At 40.6% G+C, this 19,341-nt stretch overlaps 1 protein-coding gene across 1 annotated transcript in view; it reads left to right on the top strand.

The window, feature by feature from the left end:
• apbb3 (amyloid beta (A4) precursor protein-binding, family B, member 3) overlaps positions 1-18,582 on the top strand; it is a 93,560-nt gene extending 74,978 nt beyond the window's left edge. The window contains exons 10-13 of the mRNA XM_039775286.1: positions 1,810-1,893; positions 11,532-11,647; positions 14,177-14,356; positions 17,467-18,582. Of these exons, the coding sequence (XP_039631220.1) occupies positions 1,810-1,893; positions 11,532-11,647; positions 14,177-14,356; positions 17,467-17,694 (608 nt within the window). The 3' untranslated portion in view covers positions 17,695-18,582. The remainder of the gene's footprint in view (positions 1-1,809; positions 1,894-11,531; positions 11,648-14,176; positions 14,357-17,466) is intronic.
• Positions 18,583-19,341: the final 759 nt, after the last annotated feature.

Genomic DNA, 19,341 nt, shown 5'->3' on the forward strand with positions numbered 1-19,341 from the left:
GACCGGGAAGCCCCTGTTATGTATGTTTCGGGGGGGGGGCAACTTTGGACAGCTCAATACCTCCTCTGGGATGCTTGGTGGCAGCCTCCCGGGCCGAAGAGGATTCCCCAGCCTCCCACTTGGCTCCATGGGAGATGGAGTCTTCCACAGCCTGGTTCGGAGCTGGGATGACCGCTAAGGGGTGCTGCTGAGTCTCAAGAACCCGGCTGGATGAGTCATCAGCCCCACCCGGAGGTGCAATTGGGACCAGGTGGTCAAACACCTAGAACACTTCCGGGTGGGCTATAAAACTGGCCAGCCTCCATCACTCAATGGCCAGAATCGGAAGGAAGAGGACGAGGTTGCCTGGGAGGAGTGGTGGTGCCAGAGGAAGGGTTGTTTGTGCTCTGTTTAAAGTGCTTTAGGACTGTGTTGGGCCTATGGGACACGGGGAAGACGTGCCCCACGGCTGAAGAGAAAATAAAAAACTTGTGTGATTTTACACGTGCCTCTGTGTCAGTCTGTGCCGGGTCGGGCACTATATAGCGCCTTTATCACTAGTACTTCTGCCCTTCATCGGAGACCTCATAAAGATTTGGGGCAGCCACCCGTATAATTGAATCAGATGCAAAAGTTAGTTTTAAGTAGCACGATGTGCTTAGTTTAGAGTTCAGAACAGAACTGCCTGTACTGAGGCAAGATGGCTGGAAGGGAAATGACGTCATCTATGCTGGAACTAGGAGTGGTGTCCTTGTGCCCGGAAGTGACGTCATCCTTGGGGCCGGCAACAGGCAGGATTTCCCGGAAAAGTTCTGCAAGGGACTGAGAGAGATAGTCAGTACACTCCGCCACCCCCTGGCCTGGCGTAGAATTACTAGTGTTTAGGCCCTTCAGCTGATTCCCATGCGCACGTGTGTGACAAGATATATATATATATATATATATATATATATATATATATATATATTATATATATATATATATTTTTTTTTTTATATATTATTTTTAATGTAGGTAGGTCATTTCGATCTGGTCATTTTAAAAGTAGCTCGCAAGCCGAAAAACTGTGGTCACCCCTGCCCTAAAGTCCTCCTGTCTACCACACTACTTAGTCACTTATTCCATGTGTCTGTAGTTCTCTGTGTGAAGAAAAACTTTCTAATGTTTGTGCGCAATTAACCCTTAACAAGTTTCTAGCTATCTTCCCGTGTTCTTAATGAACTCATTTTAAAATAACAGTCTTGATCCACTGGACTAATTCCCTTCCTACTTTTAAACATTTTAATCACGTCTTCTCTTAATATCTTTTTGCTGTAGTCCTGGACTCAGCCTAGATGCTTTTCTCTGGACCTTCTCTAGTGCTGCTATGTCCTTTGTCACAAACTCAAGACAGAGTCATATAAAGGTTTGGGGCAGCCACCCGTATAATTTGGTTTCCTGGCTGCAAGGTCGCTTTTAAATTGATACAGCACTGATGCGCACAAAACCGAGTCCAAAACAGACCTGAGGGAATAGGGAAAAGGTGGAAGCTTTTAAAGGGGAAAACAGGAAGTGCAGATTTCTGAACCACGTAGGGCCCCCAAACTGCTAAGAACGGCCCTGCTTCTGGTTATCCCAGGAGCTCACCAATCAACAACAGTTAATAACACCGTAAAGAAAATGATTATTACAAGTAGATTCTGTCCCCTCAAAAACACTGAACATAATTTTACAACACAGTAGAGCTGACTGATGGTGGCAGAAGTGGGATTTACTTACTTCCAAGATTAAACATTCATTTTTTTTATGCTAATATATTTGGTATTTCTTGTTTTTGATTTTTCCTCAAAGTTGACTTTTTGGAAGCTGTGAGAGAAAGCATTCAGAAGTTCCAGGTGCTTTATATTGGACATCTGCCTGTACCTAGAGCTATGGGTAAGGACTATGTTACCTTTTAATTATTTAATTAAACAAAAGACAGAAAATGAAAGTTTGAAACACACGATTCTAAGTTAATGTCAGCCACATAGGGCTTCATGTATCTGATTCTGTGGTGACACCATTAGAGTTTGACATTGTGAAGCATGAGGTGAGGTTTGGACAGGAATAACTGAAGTTTTGGATTCACACTAGTTGCATGTCTTCAATAAATTTCTAACCAAGTCATTAGCTATTAAAGTGAAATCTATACAAAAAATAAAAAAGCGCCTTCCTCTAAGATCTTCTTTACTTTGACAGGAAATGATTCACTCGGTGACGACATGTAGGACATTTCTAAATAAACACAACCAGTCTGTGTATTTTTTTTTACACTGCCTCCTGCACGTCACCTTATCAAAGGGAGCTTTATAAAGAAAATAAAAATAAGCACAGATGTAACAAGATAACACAACATTCTGGTTCAGGGTCACCAGGTGGACCTCAGAATTACAAGATAATATGTTGCAGTGGAGAGTAATGGAAGGAAGTGCCTTGCTCTTTTTCTTTGTTTTCAGTCTTCTCTTTTTGCTCACACTCAATTTCCCACATTTTATCTGAGCACTCGTTGACTTGCCATTTTTTAGGGTTTCATTCTAACTTATTATGTTTGGCTTATTCTCTTTCTTTTCCCTGCTAGTTCAGAGGCTAGGGATCTGCACCAGCAATCGAATCCCATAAATGCCAGAAGTGACTCTACTCCGTTGGGCCTGTGAGCAAAGCCCTTAAAGCTGCAATGTCTTTGTCCTGGGTATGACGTTAACTTGCATCCAACTCTTCAAGCAGGTCCTCCAATATACAGGGAAAACTGTAGGATGGTGGCAGGATTGGCACTCTAGTCACTGTAAAAAAACCTCACACTGTTCCAGGGTGATGATGAGGTGTCACCCACTGCACTCGGGTCCCAATCCATGTGGTTTGTCGTGTGGTGGGTGCGCCAACACACTGTCAGTGCATGCTCCTGACCTTTCTCTTCTTTCTTTGCTCTCTGCTTTAGCAGTGGGTTTTCAATGTTGTAGAACCTCACATTTTTCATGTCAACTGTTACATCCATCGGACACCAACTTTAAAATTTCGCTCATTGCCACAACTTTCCTATTCTCTTCCACATACTGTTCTTCCTTATTACCAACAATACAAGTCAGTATACCTCGTCTAACATCAGTTGTCTTCTTTATACCTGATCTCCATTTTCTTACTTTTAATCCTTCCAGATCCCTTATATTTTGTGGCATGCTCGTCTCAGCATCTGCCTTCTCTTCCTCCATGAGGGATTTCCATTTCCTAGCTTTAGCATGATTTCCTCTACCATTCCACTTAAATATGGCTGGCTTTAATATGAATTTAGATATTTCTGAATCTAAAATGCTAATGTAATACTATTTGAAAAATTTGTTATGGGTTTGACTGCTTTGGCATCTGTAAGCTAACACACACAAACATAGAGAGATCCCATCTAGACAAAGTCTCAAGTAGTGCCCTATTGTCCTTCCACAATATTCCACATAGGATTCTCTACATATGGACTCACAATCACCAGCACTAACAAACATCATCACAACATATGAAGACTCAGCACTTTCTTAACCAACAGTGTCTTACTTTCACCACCCTTGTTCTTCTATTGAGGAGCAACTTCTCAGCCTTGATAACCCTATGGCCTAAACTTCATTCACACACATACACATATATATAGATATAATTACACATGCATATACAGAGAGATCCTATGCAGACAAAATCTCAGTTGGTGTCCAATTGCCAGCCCCCCCACAATGTTCACACACATACATAAAGAGATCAAAGCCAGACAAAGTCTTGAATGGTGACCAATTCTCAGGCACTCTACAATATACCACATAGGATTCGTTATATAAGGACTTACTATCACCAGCACTAGCAAACATGCAGGTGTCCTTGTGACACATGAAACTCAACACTTTGGTCATACATTCTAACCAACACTGTCTTACTTCTACCACAGTTGTTCTTCCTATTGAGGTGTGACCATTCTGTGGGAGAGAAAGTGGCAATTTTTCCCTCTGCAGGTGCCCTGTAACCTCTGAGCACACACACACACACACACACGCATTAAAACAGTATTTGCAAACAGGCTGCAAAACATGGTTGTACCAAAATACAGCCGACTACGCCAAGTGTTTTGTCTTCATGTAAACCTATTTTCCCCTTGTCACAAAGTGGATGCTTGATGGTGCTGTTGCTCACCTTTACCCCAACAGACAGTATGCAAGACATGGGATAAAATCACTAAGAAGTAATTTAATTTTTTCATTTTTCAGTATTATGCCCCAAAACACCACACCCACCACAATAAACAATAAACTAACACAATAAATACAATAGTTCTCTCCTCCCAGCAGCCTTGTCACACTCCCTCCCAACTCCAGCTCTCTTGCTGGGTCTTTACTAGTCTTTTATATAGTCCTTGATCCAGAAGTGCTTCTGTCTTTCCATCCATGTGATTCACCAGCACTTCCGGGTCAGATGGAGACTTGTATTTTCTTCAGCCCGGAAGTACTTCTGTCCTTCAGTCCCCATAACTTGGGAGTATTTCCAGGCTATATGGGAAACAAAAATCACCCTGTCTCCCTGCAGCATCACCCGGCAGCACCCACGGTACCCAGCAGGGCTGTAAAGCCGAACCCCATCTCCTATAGTGCCCTGTGGGAATCTGGGGCACCGCTAAGCTGCAGGGAAGTCGCCATCTAGCGTCCTGGGTGTGCCGACCAAGTTGAGCTGCCGGCTGTCCATCACACCCTTTATACTCAAGACCAATCTTTACTCAGTATAGTATTTCAGCACTTCTGCATCCTTATCTTCTTCTTCTATAACCTCAGGCAATTAGACAGAGTAAAGGAACAAGCAGAAGTTAAAATAAACATTTAATGATGTGTTATTCATAATATGCCCAGAAATAATAAGGAAACAGAGTACAATATAAATGTTTTCAAAGTATAAAATTACAGCCTGAGTAGCAGTGCAACTTGCATCCATAGGTGGCTCTCGGCTTATCCTAGGTCAAAGTTTGTCTTTGCTACCATATGGCCATTGAAGGCATATTGAAACGGGCCACATGCCTGTCTCAATAAGGCTGCCATGATAGAGTTGTCTTCATTATGGAGAAGTTGCAAGAAACAGAGGTGGTTGTCTCTTCATGGCCAGGTGGTGAACGAGAGAGGTAAAAGTGGAGTGACCAGATTTTGTAACATTCTTATCATAAATCATGAACCAATAGGGTATTGTGGTACAGAAAGGCCTCTGGTTCAAAACCAATCAAAAACAGTCTTACTTCAGACTAATAAAATTAGTTTACTTGTCCCTTCCTGGATAATTTACCAATGAAAGTGCTCTGGTAAAACTCATCTCCCAGATGCTTCGATTAGTTGTGGCCTGTTTGGCCAGCTTTGTAGTTTAGGGCCTTCCTGTAATAAGGGTTTATAGGTTCATGTAAGTCTAAACACAATCAACCTTGCAAAACTGGTTTGATACATACGCCCCCCTGCCATAAATTCAGCATCCACGAGTCAGTCTTAAAGAATCAAGAGGGTTGGTTAGCTAAACATCATAGCACAGCTATGAAAGTAAAACATGCCACTTGAAACACCATCTAATATCACATTTGGTTTCTCCAGCGTGCAAATAAAGATCTAAAAAATATTTATCAACTTATATGCTAGATATACACTCATTTTACGCCCCACTACAGGAGCCAAAGCCATGAGTGTTAGACAGAATTCTTAGATGAGGGGCAGATCAAAGTTACAAACCAGGGATTCTTCTAAATGTCCAAAGAAAAATGCTAAGCACTTGGATGATGAACGCTCCATGCGGCTAGCTTATGAATCATCAAGCTGATAATGTCACTTTCAAGAGATGTCACTCGACAATCCCATAATCGTGTCCCTAACTACAGGTGCTGAAGATAACAACATCTAATACAAAAACAAGACAGTACTGGGGTAGAACGTATTTATTTTGAATCTAAATTAAAAATGTGTCAGAGTCGAAAGCCAATGTGACAACCAGATTCCTTGAAATTTTTCAGGTTGGTAGAGGGGATACCACCCTCCTCTCAACCATTTCCGGTTAACGGCCCACACCCACGGTCCTCTCACCTCTCATTCGTGTGAATGCTTTTGTCAAACACAGTTCCTGCACTCTCAGCTCTGATAACTTTTTATGTTTTCCTCACTTTAATTTCCCAATAAAAGAAGACTTATTATGTCCAAATGTTATTGAAGAATTTCATTCCGAAGGGTTATCAACAGAAGATGAGGGGCAGATCAAAGTTACAAACCAGGGATTCTTCTAAATGTCCAAAGAAAAATGCTAAGCACTTGGATGATGAACGCTCCATGCGGCTAGCTTATGAATCATCAAGCTGATAATGTCACTTTCAAGAGATGTCACTCGACAATCCCATAATCGTGCCCCTAACTACAGGTGCTGAAGATAACAACATCTAATACAAAAACAAGACAGTACTGGGGTAGAACGTATTTATTTTGAATCTAAATTAAAAATGTGTCAGAGTCGAAAGCCAATGTGACAACCAGATTCCTTGAAATTTAAACTCTCCAAAAGAAAGTTTTAATTATTTTTAGAGGCCAAGGAGAACCTTTAAATAATGACTAAAAGCACTCCAGCTCATGACAGTACTCCAGTTTAGAGCTCATCTTTGCAAAAAGGAAAAGCCTTAGTGATTAAGACTCTAATCTTACAAGCATACGCAGGATTCAGCTTGCATGTAAGCCGCTTTGCAAATGTATAATCGGATAAAAGTCATCCATCTTCTTCTTTGCAATATATGCATAAAATCCCTCACTATTGGACCTTTCATCTTCTTAAATATTTAAAATTCAGGTGATTCTATACAAGATTCTTACCTTATTCCAGGAAATGCTGAGCAGTCACTTTCAAACACAGAACCAAAAACATTGCTTGGTTTGCTGTCCTGGGAATTCAGTGGGATTCGTCTGGTCAACCAGTTCATTTCTCTGGTGGATTTTCACACATGAAAGTCACAGAATTCTAAGTTTGCAATAATTATGATTTGTACCCTCCCATAGGACTGAAAAATCAAAACAGAGATCTCCTTAATATCTTTTTAGTTTCTCCTAAACAACAATGAGATAAGGTAAAAAATAAAATGAAGACATGTTTTTCTGTCTCAAGCCCCTCTCCTTAGAAAAATACCTCGGTAGTTTCACAAGTGTCTTCTCTTGAATTTTAGCAGAGGTCTCAGCAAAGTCACACAAGCGGCGCAGATTTTCCAAGTCATGTCTTGATGCTATTATGCAATTTGAAAATATTTGCATTGTGTGCTCAGTAAAATCTCTCTGTTATAAAAGAAAATCTTGACACGAGACGAGTCTATTGCCAAGAGATTTTTTTCAGGTTGGTAGAGGGGATCCCATCCTCCTCTCAACCATTTCCGGTTAACGGCCCACTCCCACGGTCCTCTCACCTCTCATTCGTGTGAATGCTTTTGTCAGACACAGTTCCTGCACTCTCAGCTCTGATAACTTTTTATGTTTTCCTCACTTTAATTTCCCAATAAAGAGAAGACTTATTATGTCCAAATGTTATTGAAGAATTTCATTCCGAAGGGTTATCAACAGAAGAAATGAGTACACGGGCAATCCTAGCACAGAGAAACAAAGTCAAATGAATTAATGTGAAAATTGTCAACCGGTTACATGGCAGATTGGTTAAATGCGTATCAATAGACTTTGCTGAAGCAGTTGGTGGTGATGGTGTGGAAGATGAAAACATCAACTTACAATATCACGAAGAATATCTACATCCGTTAAAACTGTCCGGTCTGTTGAAAGAAGAATGTACCGTAATGTTACTGTGTAATTTATGTATGAGTGACGGGCCATGTAATAGGACAAGATTAGTTGTATTCAAAACTGGTCGAACAATTCTGACATGTCAAATTTTAACAGGCGACAAGAAAGGTAATGCAGTACTTCTTCAAGGGACAACATTAGACACCAAAGGAGATCTTGATATGCTATTCGTATTCAAACTTTTACACTTTCCCGTTTGAATAGCTTTTTCTATGACAATTAACAAATCACAGGGACAAACATTTGAAAAAGTCTGTTTATTTATTAGAGAGAAAGAAACGATATTCACTCATGGGCAGTTATACGAAGTGTTGTCACGATATAAATCCAAACACGGAATCAAAATTCAATGCAATATTGATGAAAAGTTAATTCCAAATATTGTTTTTACTGACGTTTTACAGTTAAAGTTTAAAAGGTATTTGTGTGTTAATTTCAAAGTCAAACAGAACGAAACGTATAACACTACGAATACCTCTAATGCAACATGAAGCATAATTTTTTTTCAATTTATTACATTTTACTATTTTTTACTATGGTTAATTACTCTCTGTAATGTAAAATAGTTCTATTATGCATATGTAACAATTCCCATGGAAATAACAATCTGTTTAAATTGTACATTTGCTTCCCCATTCGTGAGTGGCAGATCTGTGAAGTGGCTAGTAGCGCCCGCCCGGGGATTGGTGAGCAAAGTGAGCAGGGAGCAGAGCCCCCTAATATTATAAAATGTACAGACAGTTGTTTATGGTGATAAAACTATGATTAGAAAACTGTATAAATGAATAATATTATTAGTTTCTCGAATTTATACTGCTGTTCTCCAATTAGATCATAGTGACATGCAGTGAGGTAAAGTGATTAAGACATTGGACCTCAAATCCTGAGGTTGTGGGTTCAAATCCCACTGCTGACACCATGTGACTATGACCTAATCACTACATATACCTGTGCTCTATTTGGAAGAGCAAAAGATATGTAACTGATTGTGTCTCAAATGTTAGAGGTCATCTTGGTTAAAAAGCATTGGTCCAAAAATAAATACAATTTATGGAGTGTCAAAGGAGATTAAAACAAGACTAGAAAGAAATCTCACAAAATATAAAATGCTTTTCGAACACAATTCTCAATTTTGAATACTTTTAAATCGGTTGTATCTCATGTGTCCTTTGTTGCCTAAAGCTACCCTCCTAAGGGATTTTAGCAGAAACTTCTCTGACAAACATGATTCTTAAATGAACCATAAATGATAATCTCTTTTAAGTCTCACAAACCATCAAAGAGCAACCTTTGAGTACTAAAATTTTTTAGTGGTGGCTAAATTGGAAGAGAACTAACTCCAGAAAACTGTCCTACATAATTAATTCATTTGAAAACAAATTATGAAAAAATCTATTTTTTAAAATTCAAAACCCCCAAAAAAATATATATAAAGTAAACTAATGAGTAAACAGAATACTTCAATTAAATTCTAAACACAAAATAAAACAGAAACACATTTGAAAAGTAAAATTAAAGCAAACGAACAAAAGGAGTGATATAGTTTAATAAAACTGCAAACAGAAGAAGGACCAAAACTAAACAACACAAAATACAAGAATTTTGAACACAAAACTGTCAGTCTGCTGGACCACCAAGCATACAGAGACCCTTGGTATATTCCTCATTATCTTGACTGGCAAAGATTGTGTGAAAATATTTGTTTTGTATCCCAGGTGGTTGGCTGTTTACAGAATGTCCAAGTCATTTTGTGGTTAGGGATTTTTATAACTAGAAGGGTATTTCAGCCTGGCCTGAGCTGACATATCCTGTGTAAAGTGCAAGTCTTTCACTTGAATTGGGGACTTTCAGCAGCCTGGCATGCTATTCAACTAAAAATGCTGTTGTTTTGAGATAGCAGTGTATTGTCATGAACTGGGGGTTCTTCTAAATGAAGCAGGCCCTGAAAATGGGTAACTGGCCAATATGCTTTAAAGTCCTGAAATCAACGACCATCTCCTTAGTCTTGCTGACATTCAGAGAGAGTGTTATTGTCCTTCACATAAATCTTCATATAAATGGAGGAGTGAACTTACCTTTTCCACAAATTAAATTTGCATTATTGTTTAATATTTATATTAATATTAATATTTAATTATACAATGGACTAAAAAATGTAAATGTGGAATGACGTTTATTATATTCTGTCACCTTTACCAATAGGTACTGTTTAAATGAAGATCAATTCAGAATATGTCCACATGTATTAAAAAGGGAAAAAATCATTAGACAGGGTGCAATCGCTTTTTCACAGTACCGTATTCCATAACTACAATGACAAAACAAAACCAAAAACAAAAAAGAATTAGTGATGTCATATGAAAAATGATATTTAAATAATTCAAGGAAATAGATAGATAGGGGTGGCACGGTGGCACAGTGGTAGCGCTGCTGCCGCGCAGTTAGGAGACCCAGGTTCACTTCCTGGGTCCTCCCTGTGTGGAGTTTGCATGTTCTCCCCGTGTCTGTGTGGGTTTCCTCCCTCAGTCCAAAGACATGCAGGTTAGGTGGATTGGCGATTCTGAATTGTCCCTAGAGTGTGTGTGTGTGTGTGTGTCCTGTGGTGGGTTGGCACCCTGCCTGGGATTGGCTCCAGCAGACCCCCGTGACCCTGTGTTTGGATTCAGCGGGTTGGATAGATAGATAGATAGAAATGAAAGGCATTATATAATGATAGATAGATAGATAGATAGAAATGAAAGGCATTATATAATGATAGATAGATAGATAGATAGATAGAAATGACAGGCATGATAGATAGATAGATAGATAGATAGATAGCATGATAGATAGATAGATAGATAGATAGATAGATAGATAGATAGATAGATAGATAGATAGATAGATAGTGTGGTCTGTGGCCAGCTTGTCATCCTGGCCAATACCCCCAGGCCACCAGATGGAGTCCTCCCAGCAGTATGGAGGTGCTCCAAAGACCAGCAGGGAGTCATGGACTATGTAGTTTTTATACACGACCATGCTGGATACCACAGGGGCCACAAGAGGGAGCTGCAGGGAGGACCAAAGAATCATTCGTGCCCTATAACCCGGAAGTGCGTTATAGGAAGAGCGACGTGGTTCTGGGGTGAGAAGAAGGACTTGTACCTGACCCAGAAGTGATAAAGAATCACATGGACTGGGGTTTGGGAACACTTCCGGGTCAGGGAGGATAAAAGGACTGTGGGAGCTCCCAGACAGCGAGCTGAGCTGGGTGGAAGGCTGGCCACGTGTCTGGGAGTCGGAGGATTGTATTTGTAGTGATTATTGTTTGGTTTATGAATTTAGTGGAGGAGAGGGTGCTTTGTGCACTGTGGCAATTAAATAAAGTCATCATTTGGACTTTTATCTGGTGTCTGGAGTCTTGGACAGGGGTTCAAGGGAGCAATACAGCCCTAATCTGTCACAATAGATAGATCAGCTACTTTATCAATGCCTTATATGCCAAGGGTAATAATTTTATTACCTGATTGACTGTAATATATAAGAATTTGATTCAAGTAGTGTTGTTTTAAAAATCTGATGTCATATTTCATGTGTAGGGGGAGAAAAACACAAGATCTATGTTCTGCATAGATAAAACACATCCAATTACTTCACTGTAACAGACCGTGCAACCTTTCAGCATATCTGTTTAAGGTTTATTAAGACACTGTTCTGTGTTTCTCTAAAATCCTTTTTTAGGAATGGAAGTGCTGAACAGAGCGATTGAAAATGTCATGAGTTCATCAGAGCGATCTGAATGGGAACCCATTACCATTCACGTCTCGGACACTGTCTTATCATTATGGAAAGGAGAGGTACTGTACTGAATTTTCCACACTGACCCTCCGGAAAAAACAACAGTGACACAAATGTCTTCAGGGGGTGGCCATTTCCTGTTTAAGGTAGCAACTGCAAATATAAATCACAATGTTGTTTCTGAAATAAGGGCCTCCTGCTCATAAAGGCCAGGGGACTTCCTGACTCCCAGTCCTGCCACAAAGGTATGATGAGGCTGCTAGTAAAGTGCCTCAAATGTCATTATGATATCTCACTGATGTCACCTCTAAGCAGCTTTACTTTAAACTCTTGGGCAAGCTTATCAGTAGATATCTCTGCTGCTACCACTAACACACATATAACAGTACATGTGCCTTCAGAAAGTACTCAGACCCCTTCCCTTTTTCACATTTCCCGATCTTGTAGCCATGTACTAAAATCAATGAAATCAGGGCTTCTTAATCTCTAGATCAGACCTGGGTTACCATCGGTTGGTCACAAGTTGTCATCGTTGGTTTGCGACCAGTTTACCTAAGCGATCGGCAGGGCTTCGTGACAGGTTTCTAAGTGAGCTTTCACCAAGGAAGCAGTTTTGCAATATCTTCTAGTGTGTCATCAATCGATTTTAAAAGACAAAACTGGGTCACTGGACCACTGATTTAAATTATTTTTTTTTCCTCATCAGACAACAATCAATATACTGAAATGACAAAGCAGGAACAGTATTATGGAAATTTTTACAAAGTTTGTTAAAAAAAATTGAAAAACTGAGATATCCCTTTGTCTCCCCGTGTCTGCGTGGGTTTCCTCCGGGTCCTCAGGTTTCCTCCCACAATCCAAAGACATGCAGGTTAGGTGCATTGGCGATTCTAATTTGTCCCTAGTGTGTGATTGGTGTGTGTGTGTGTGTGTGCGTGTGCGTGTGTGTGTGTGCCCTGCCCGGGGTTTGTTTCCTGCCTTGCACCCTGTGTTGGCTGGGATTGGCTCCAGCAGACCCCCGTGACCCTGTAGTTAGGATATAGCGGGTTGGATAAGAGATGGATGGATGGATGGATATCTCTTTGAAGTATTCAGACCCTTTACTCAGTACTTTGTTGAAGCCCCTTTGGCAGCCATTCCAGCCTGAAGTCTTCTCAGATGTGACACAATAAGCTTTACACACCTGCATTTGGGGATTTTCTGCTATTCTTCTTTGGAGATCATCACATGATCTGTCAAGTTTGAATAGAGGCTGTTGATGGACAGATATTTTCAGCTCCCTCCAGAGATGTTTGATTCGGTTCAAGTCCAGGCTTTGACTGGATAACTCAATGACATTCCCAGAGTTGTCCTTAAGCCACTGTTGGGTTGTCTTTCTGATTAGGGTCATTGTTCTGTTGGGAAGTGATCCTTCCATCCAATCTGGGGTCCAGAGCACTCTGAAGCAGATTTTCATTAAGGATATTTCTGTACTTTGCTCCATTTAGCTTGGCATCAACCTTGACTAGTCTTCCAGTCCCTTCCACTGCAAAGCAAACCCCACAGCCTGAAGCTGCCACCACCAGGCTTCACCACTGGAATGCTATTGTGCAGGTGATGAGTGGTGCTTGGATTACTCAAGACATGATGCTTACAACTGAGGCCTACCAGTTCAATTTTGTTTTCATCAGACCAGAGAATCTGATTTCTAACAGTCGAAAAGGTACCTTTCTGCAAACTCCACGCATGCTTTCAAGTGTCTTTTACTCAGGAGAAGCTTTTTCCCAGAGCAGTGGATTGTTGATGTGCTGGTTGTCCTTCTGGTAATTTCTCCCATCTGCACACAGGGTCTTTGGAGTTTAGTCAGAGTGGCCATTAGGTGCTTAGTCACCTGTCTTACCATGGAATCTCTCCCAAGCTGGCCAGGAAGCCAGCTTTAGGAAGAGTCCTGTTTGTTCCAAACATCTTCCATTTAAGAATTCTGGAAGCCACTGTGCTTTTGGGATCCATCAGTACTACTGTATTTTTTTCTGTTGCATTCCCCAGATCTGTGCCTTGACACAATCCTGTCTCTGAAACAGACTCTTCTTAGGCCCATGTAGGCCAAAACCAATCCTTAGAGTTTAGGACAGGCTGCTGGGCCTAGGGGTGAGGGCTAGGGATGGCCCTGACCTGGTGTATGGAACTTTTTTTGAGGCCTCTCCCTTTTGGCATTTTGAATTACAGCATTGGCAACCTAATAAACAGATATATTGAGATTTTCATAGTTGTCTCTAACAAGGCGTATAAAAAGGCAGATATTATTGACTCTCTTTTTACTCACTTAGATGAATACATTCTTTTGTTCAGCTTGATACAGATAGAGACACTCGCAATAATATGCTGTCACACAACTTGTTAGAGATGGCTACAGCAACATCTACCTGTCTGTTTGTCTGCTTGCAATCAAATGAAAGTTATATAAGGTGCTTGAGTACTTGCATAATCCACAGTCATCGAACTTTGCCACCATTTTGAAGTGTCTATTGAGTGACCCTCTTTAATCAAAAAAGTTGTTCTTCACTTTATTGTTTTTTTTTTTCTCTATCTGTGTCTGTTCTTTGTAATAGGATGGAGATGACCCTTTCTGGGAATGCCAAGTGCGCTACCTGACTTTCCTAGGAATAGGAAAGGACACACACACATTTGCAGTAATTGTGGATGCTGGACGCCAGCGTTTTGAGTGTCATGTCTTCTGGTGTGATCCAGACGCGGGGAGCATTTCAGAAGCTGTTCAGGCCGCTTGTATGGTAAGAGGAGAGAATTGAATGTTGTGACTGGAGGTACTCAGACCAGCATCTGGTCGCAATGCTATGCTGAGAAAGACAAAAGGCATGAATAGACACTGCTCATGTGATACCATAATTTAAAACTGGATAGTGCTGTAGTAGTACCTAACCACATATATATGGTTTTGGTAAAGAGACAGACAGACAGACAGACAAATAGACAGACAGACAGACAGACAGACAGACAGATAGATAGATAGATAGATAGATAGATAGATAGATAGATAGATAGATTCAAAAATGAAGTATTATGAGGTGTACATGTAATGAGAAGCCAAGCAAAGCAACACCTTTTATTGGCTAACTGATCAGATTACAATATGCAAGCTTTAGAAGCAGCTAAGGCCCCTTCTTCAGGCAAAATGTACTACAGAAACTAGAATTTCCTGTGTTTATGTACGTAGATACCATGACAGAAACAGCATTGGAAAAGCTTAAAGGGGGTCATCTTCAAGGTAAAAATTTACAGACTTCTCCAGCCTAAGAGTCATTTAGCAGGAGAAGAGAACAATGTATAGATTCTGAAAATGTAAAATTGACTGGTGAAAACTGAACATTAGACCATTCGAAAATTGTGATGAGAACAGACCACTCAACCCAACAAGCTCATTCATCCTGTTTACTAAGACTGTCCAAAACAACATCGAGCCAAGATGTTTAGGTTGCTAAAGTCCAACTCTTCATTACCCATCTGTATGTGTGAAACTTGTTGAGTGTATAAACATGTGTGAAACTGATAGAGTGCCATCTCATCCATGGCTGGATCCTGTCTCATGTCCAGTGCTATCGCTAAAGCTTTCATCTCTGCATGATCCTACGTAGAACAACATGGTTTTGGAGGGTGGATGGATGAAATTTGAAGGGATATGTCCTGCTACTCAAAATTGGAAAGGCGAGTTTGTACAATTAATAGTATTCATTCATATTGTAACATATCAGTACAGGTTATCAAAGACTTTCTAAGCACAGGTTGACCGATAGATAGATAGATAGATAGATAGATAGATAGATAGATAGATAGATAGATAGATAGATAGATAGATAGATAGATAGATAGAAAAATGCGTTACATTGTAAAAAAGGCAATACTAGATAGATAGATAGATAGATAGATAGATAGATAGATAGATAGATAGATAGATAGATAGATAGATAGATGCGTTACATTGTAAAAAAGGCAATACTAGATAGATAGATAGATTATATTGTATAAAAGGCAATACTAGATAGATAGATAGATAGATAGATAGATAGATAGATAGATAGATAGATAGATAGATAGATAGATAGATAGATAGATAGATAAATAGATAGATAGATAGATAGATAGATATATAGATAGATAGATTCTAAAGGCATTCAGTATTAACATTGTTATGTTCTTAACATACTTCTGCTGAGTATTTCATTGTCTAAAATTCCTCAATGCTGATGTGTCAGAGATGGGATGTGCTGCACTGTTCCTAATGACATGCAGGTTTGTCTTCATTTTCTCCTTCACTTATACCTCTATCCAGTACCAAGCTAGGTTATTTTGCACCCTTGGCCAAGCTTATTATTCTGCCAACCAACTGTTCGTTAGATAACCTGTGCAGCTGTCCCCCCTCCCCCTTATGATCTGCAGGTCAGGACTGTGTCCTATAACTGAGCCAGCTTATTTATCACGCTGTTGATTTAGTAGACCTCTTCTGAAGCGGTCTTACTGGCCCAGCATGCCACAGCGTAGGAAAATAACAATGGCCATCACAGAGTTATAGCAAATATAAAGGGTCTTCACTACCCATATTAAAGGATCGCAGTCTCCTAAAAGAAAAGAATCTTTCCTGCCTTTTCTTCTATAGTTCCTTTGTATTACTAGAGCAATGCAGCTTATTATTGATGTGGACATCCAAGTACTTGTAGGAGTTCACCACCTCTACATCTGCTCCCTGAAATAGTGACCAGACATTGAGACCCTTTGGTGCAGTAGTAATCAGATATCTGTTTTTGCTAATGTTAAGTTTCAAACAGTTTTCAAAGTTCTCCACTTGACTCCTATTCTCTGTCTCATCCCCCTTGTCAGTACACCCCATTAAAGCAAAATCACCTAAGATTTTCTACAAGTGACGTGACCTGCTGCTATATTTCTAGCTTGAGGTATACAGGTCAGACAGGTCAGGTGACAGGACTAATCCTTGCAGTGTTTCAGCATTGCTCACCTCCTTATCACAGACCAATCCTTTAGGTGCACAAGCTGTGATCTGCATTATCCGGACCAGCTGCATATTCCTAAGCTTACAGCTACACCTTAACAGGGATTCAGCTTAGGCCTGTGACTCCCTGTATGACACTGAACATGTCACTTAGCCTGTAAATCTCTCTCTATATAAAATCCTAAGCCTAAAAGTGCAACGATTTTGCGCAACGATTTTATGTGATGTTTTTATGTCACACTTTAAATCAGGCTTATTTTAAAACCTACATATATATGTTTGGTGTCATTCTTTTCAGAATTTATCGCGCTTTAATGTGATGTTGTTAGATTTTCAGATTCTTATTCCGTTTTTAAATTATAAACTAAAAAATATCAAGAACTCACGTCCCGTGAGACGAGGCTTTGTGCAAAGAGATTTAACCATGCCATGGGCCAGAAATAAAAGACAAAGAGTAGGACAGCTGCTGTACAGGCTTTTAAATGTTTGAAGTGCCATGCGAGATGCAAATCACGCATGACGGCAGCAGCAGCAGCAGTAATCCAGCAGCTGATCGAGCAAAGTGGAGGTAAAATAAAACTATTTGAAATATAGTTTCCCACTGCATCAGAGTTTAAGAGGGGGTTTCAGAGGAGCGACCACATCTCCTTGGGGTGCGTTCAGCCCCCCTTTTTCACAACTCGAGCAGCAGAGATGCAAAGTGGCTGGCACATGGTGCAGGCCCTGGGGGATTGGTGAGTGAAGCGAGCAGGGGATAAGCACCCTAGTATTTCTATAAACAGTTGTAGTGTATCCTGACCTTCTCAGCAATCATTGAGAAAGGTGTCATTACATTCTTTGTGTATAGCGTCTTACTTTTTTATTTTCCTCTTGTGGCAGGTGCAGTATCAGAAATGCTTAGTGGCCCAGACCCCACCAGTGCGGTCCAAGATATCCCATGCTGAGCCTAAGGTGAAGCGGGCCACATCCATGGACAGCTCAGGGTTCCTGCCCAGCACCCGGGGCAGTTCCTCACCAAAGTTTGCAACTTCCAGTATGAAGAAGGGTATGCTGGCATTTTTTGAGACTTTCAAAAACAAGCAAGCAGCCGTGTCGACACCCCAGTGACGTAAGACACAGGGCGAGAGGGTAGATGGAGAGACGTGACGGAGACCCTGACAGCCTTGTCGGTTTGGAATTGCTCAGTGACTGAACGAGAAGTCATTTTTATCTGCTGTGGATGATTAGATAAACTTGAATAGTTCAGATATGTGTCCATTCCTGCATCAAAGTCCCTACAGATTCCTTATTAAAAAAAAGAAGACCTAATAGATCAGAGAAGGCTATTTAACAATGTGAATGTGTGATTGTGGACTTAAAGAGTTAGATGAGTATTATTTGTATTAAGGTACTGGACTTCATGACAGCTGATGATCAGTGGCTCGTAGTGTCCACTGTAAGGGCCCAAGGGGAAGTGGACTGCATGGAAAGAATATTTTGGTCATCACGTCCTCCCAGGTCACATTGCACCACTTTCATCAAAGGTCATAAACAGTCAAGACAAGAGAGCCCAGAAAGAACTGCAGAGGGAATCCACTGACAACACACAATGCTGGCCCCGATGGTCAAAGAGAAGTAAATTGTTCAAATGATCCTGGCACAATTGTCCTTCCAACTGGACAATCACCGGACCATGAAATTGTGTTATATCTTGATGCGGCCAGACTCTTCTAAAAGATTTCCCAGCTTCCCAGGCTCTGCGAGTGTCTGGCTGTGACTGTCAAGCAAGCAAGAACGGCTTTCCCTCCTCCATGGGCTGTAAAAGGTGAACGTAGAGTTGACATAATCTGTTCTGCTTTGTAAAGCACTTTAGGATGGTGCTTGCTCTTAAAGGCGCTATATAAAATAAAGACTGATTAAAAGTGAGAACTGAACCTTGTTTGCTTTGTACAGTGCCTTAATGTAGTGTGCTATGTGAAAGGTACTAGATAAAATAAATACTAAATGATGACCCGAGGAAGTGCTATAGACTCGTGTACTTTGTAGAGGGGCAGCGGGACGGTTTGCGTTGCTCCCTCACAGAGCTCTGGGCAGCTGGGTTCAATTCACAGCCCAGTAAACATGTGTGGATTTTCATCACGTGCCGCAGTTTCTTTTTAGATCGCAAATCTGTGTGTAGGTTGATCCTGCGTCTCGAAACTGGAGTTTGTAAGAGTGTGGTGAGAACACCTTATGAGAAACTGGCATCCAGACCAGGGCTGGCTCCTGCTTTGTCATTGATGGTGCTGGCATTAATTTCAAGCTCATTTTCACTCTTTAATGGTTCATAAAATATGGTGGATTCACAAGGTATTCAGACCCCTTCACTTGCTGCACATTTCATTGTGTTGTAGAACTGTTTTAAATTGGTAAATTTGCTATTTTTGACCACCGATCTACATTCAGTAGCCCGTTGCAAATTTAATAAAAATCAAAAGCTGAAGTCTCTCATTCATAGAAGTATTCCTATACTTTGCTGTAAAACTCCAAACTGTGCCGCCTGATTGCTTTCATTCTCCTTGAGACGTGTTGAGAACTTGTTTAGAGACTACCTGTGGCCAATTGACTTGACTGCACATCATTTAGAAAGGCACACGTGTACCTGTGTTTAGAACATTAGAACAATCTAGATGAGAACAGGCCATTCAGCACAACAAAGCCTGTCTTATCCACTTATTTCTCCCAAAAAAGTTGGGTTCAAGTCGAGTTTTGAAAGTCCCTAACGTCTTACTGTCT

This window comes from Polypterus senegalus, chromosome 13, assembly GCF_016835505.1.
Source record: "Polypterus senegalus isolate Bchr_013 chromosome 13, ASM1683550v1, whole genome shotgun sequence".
Lineage (NCBI taxonomy): Eukaryota > Metazoa > Chordata > Cladistia > Polypteriformes > Polypteridae > Polypterus > Polypterus senegalus.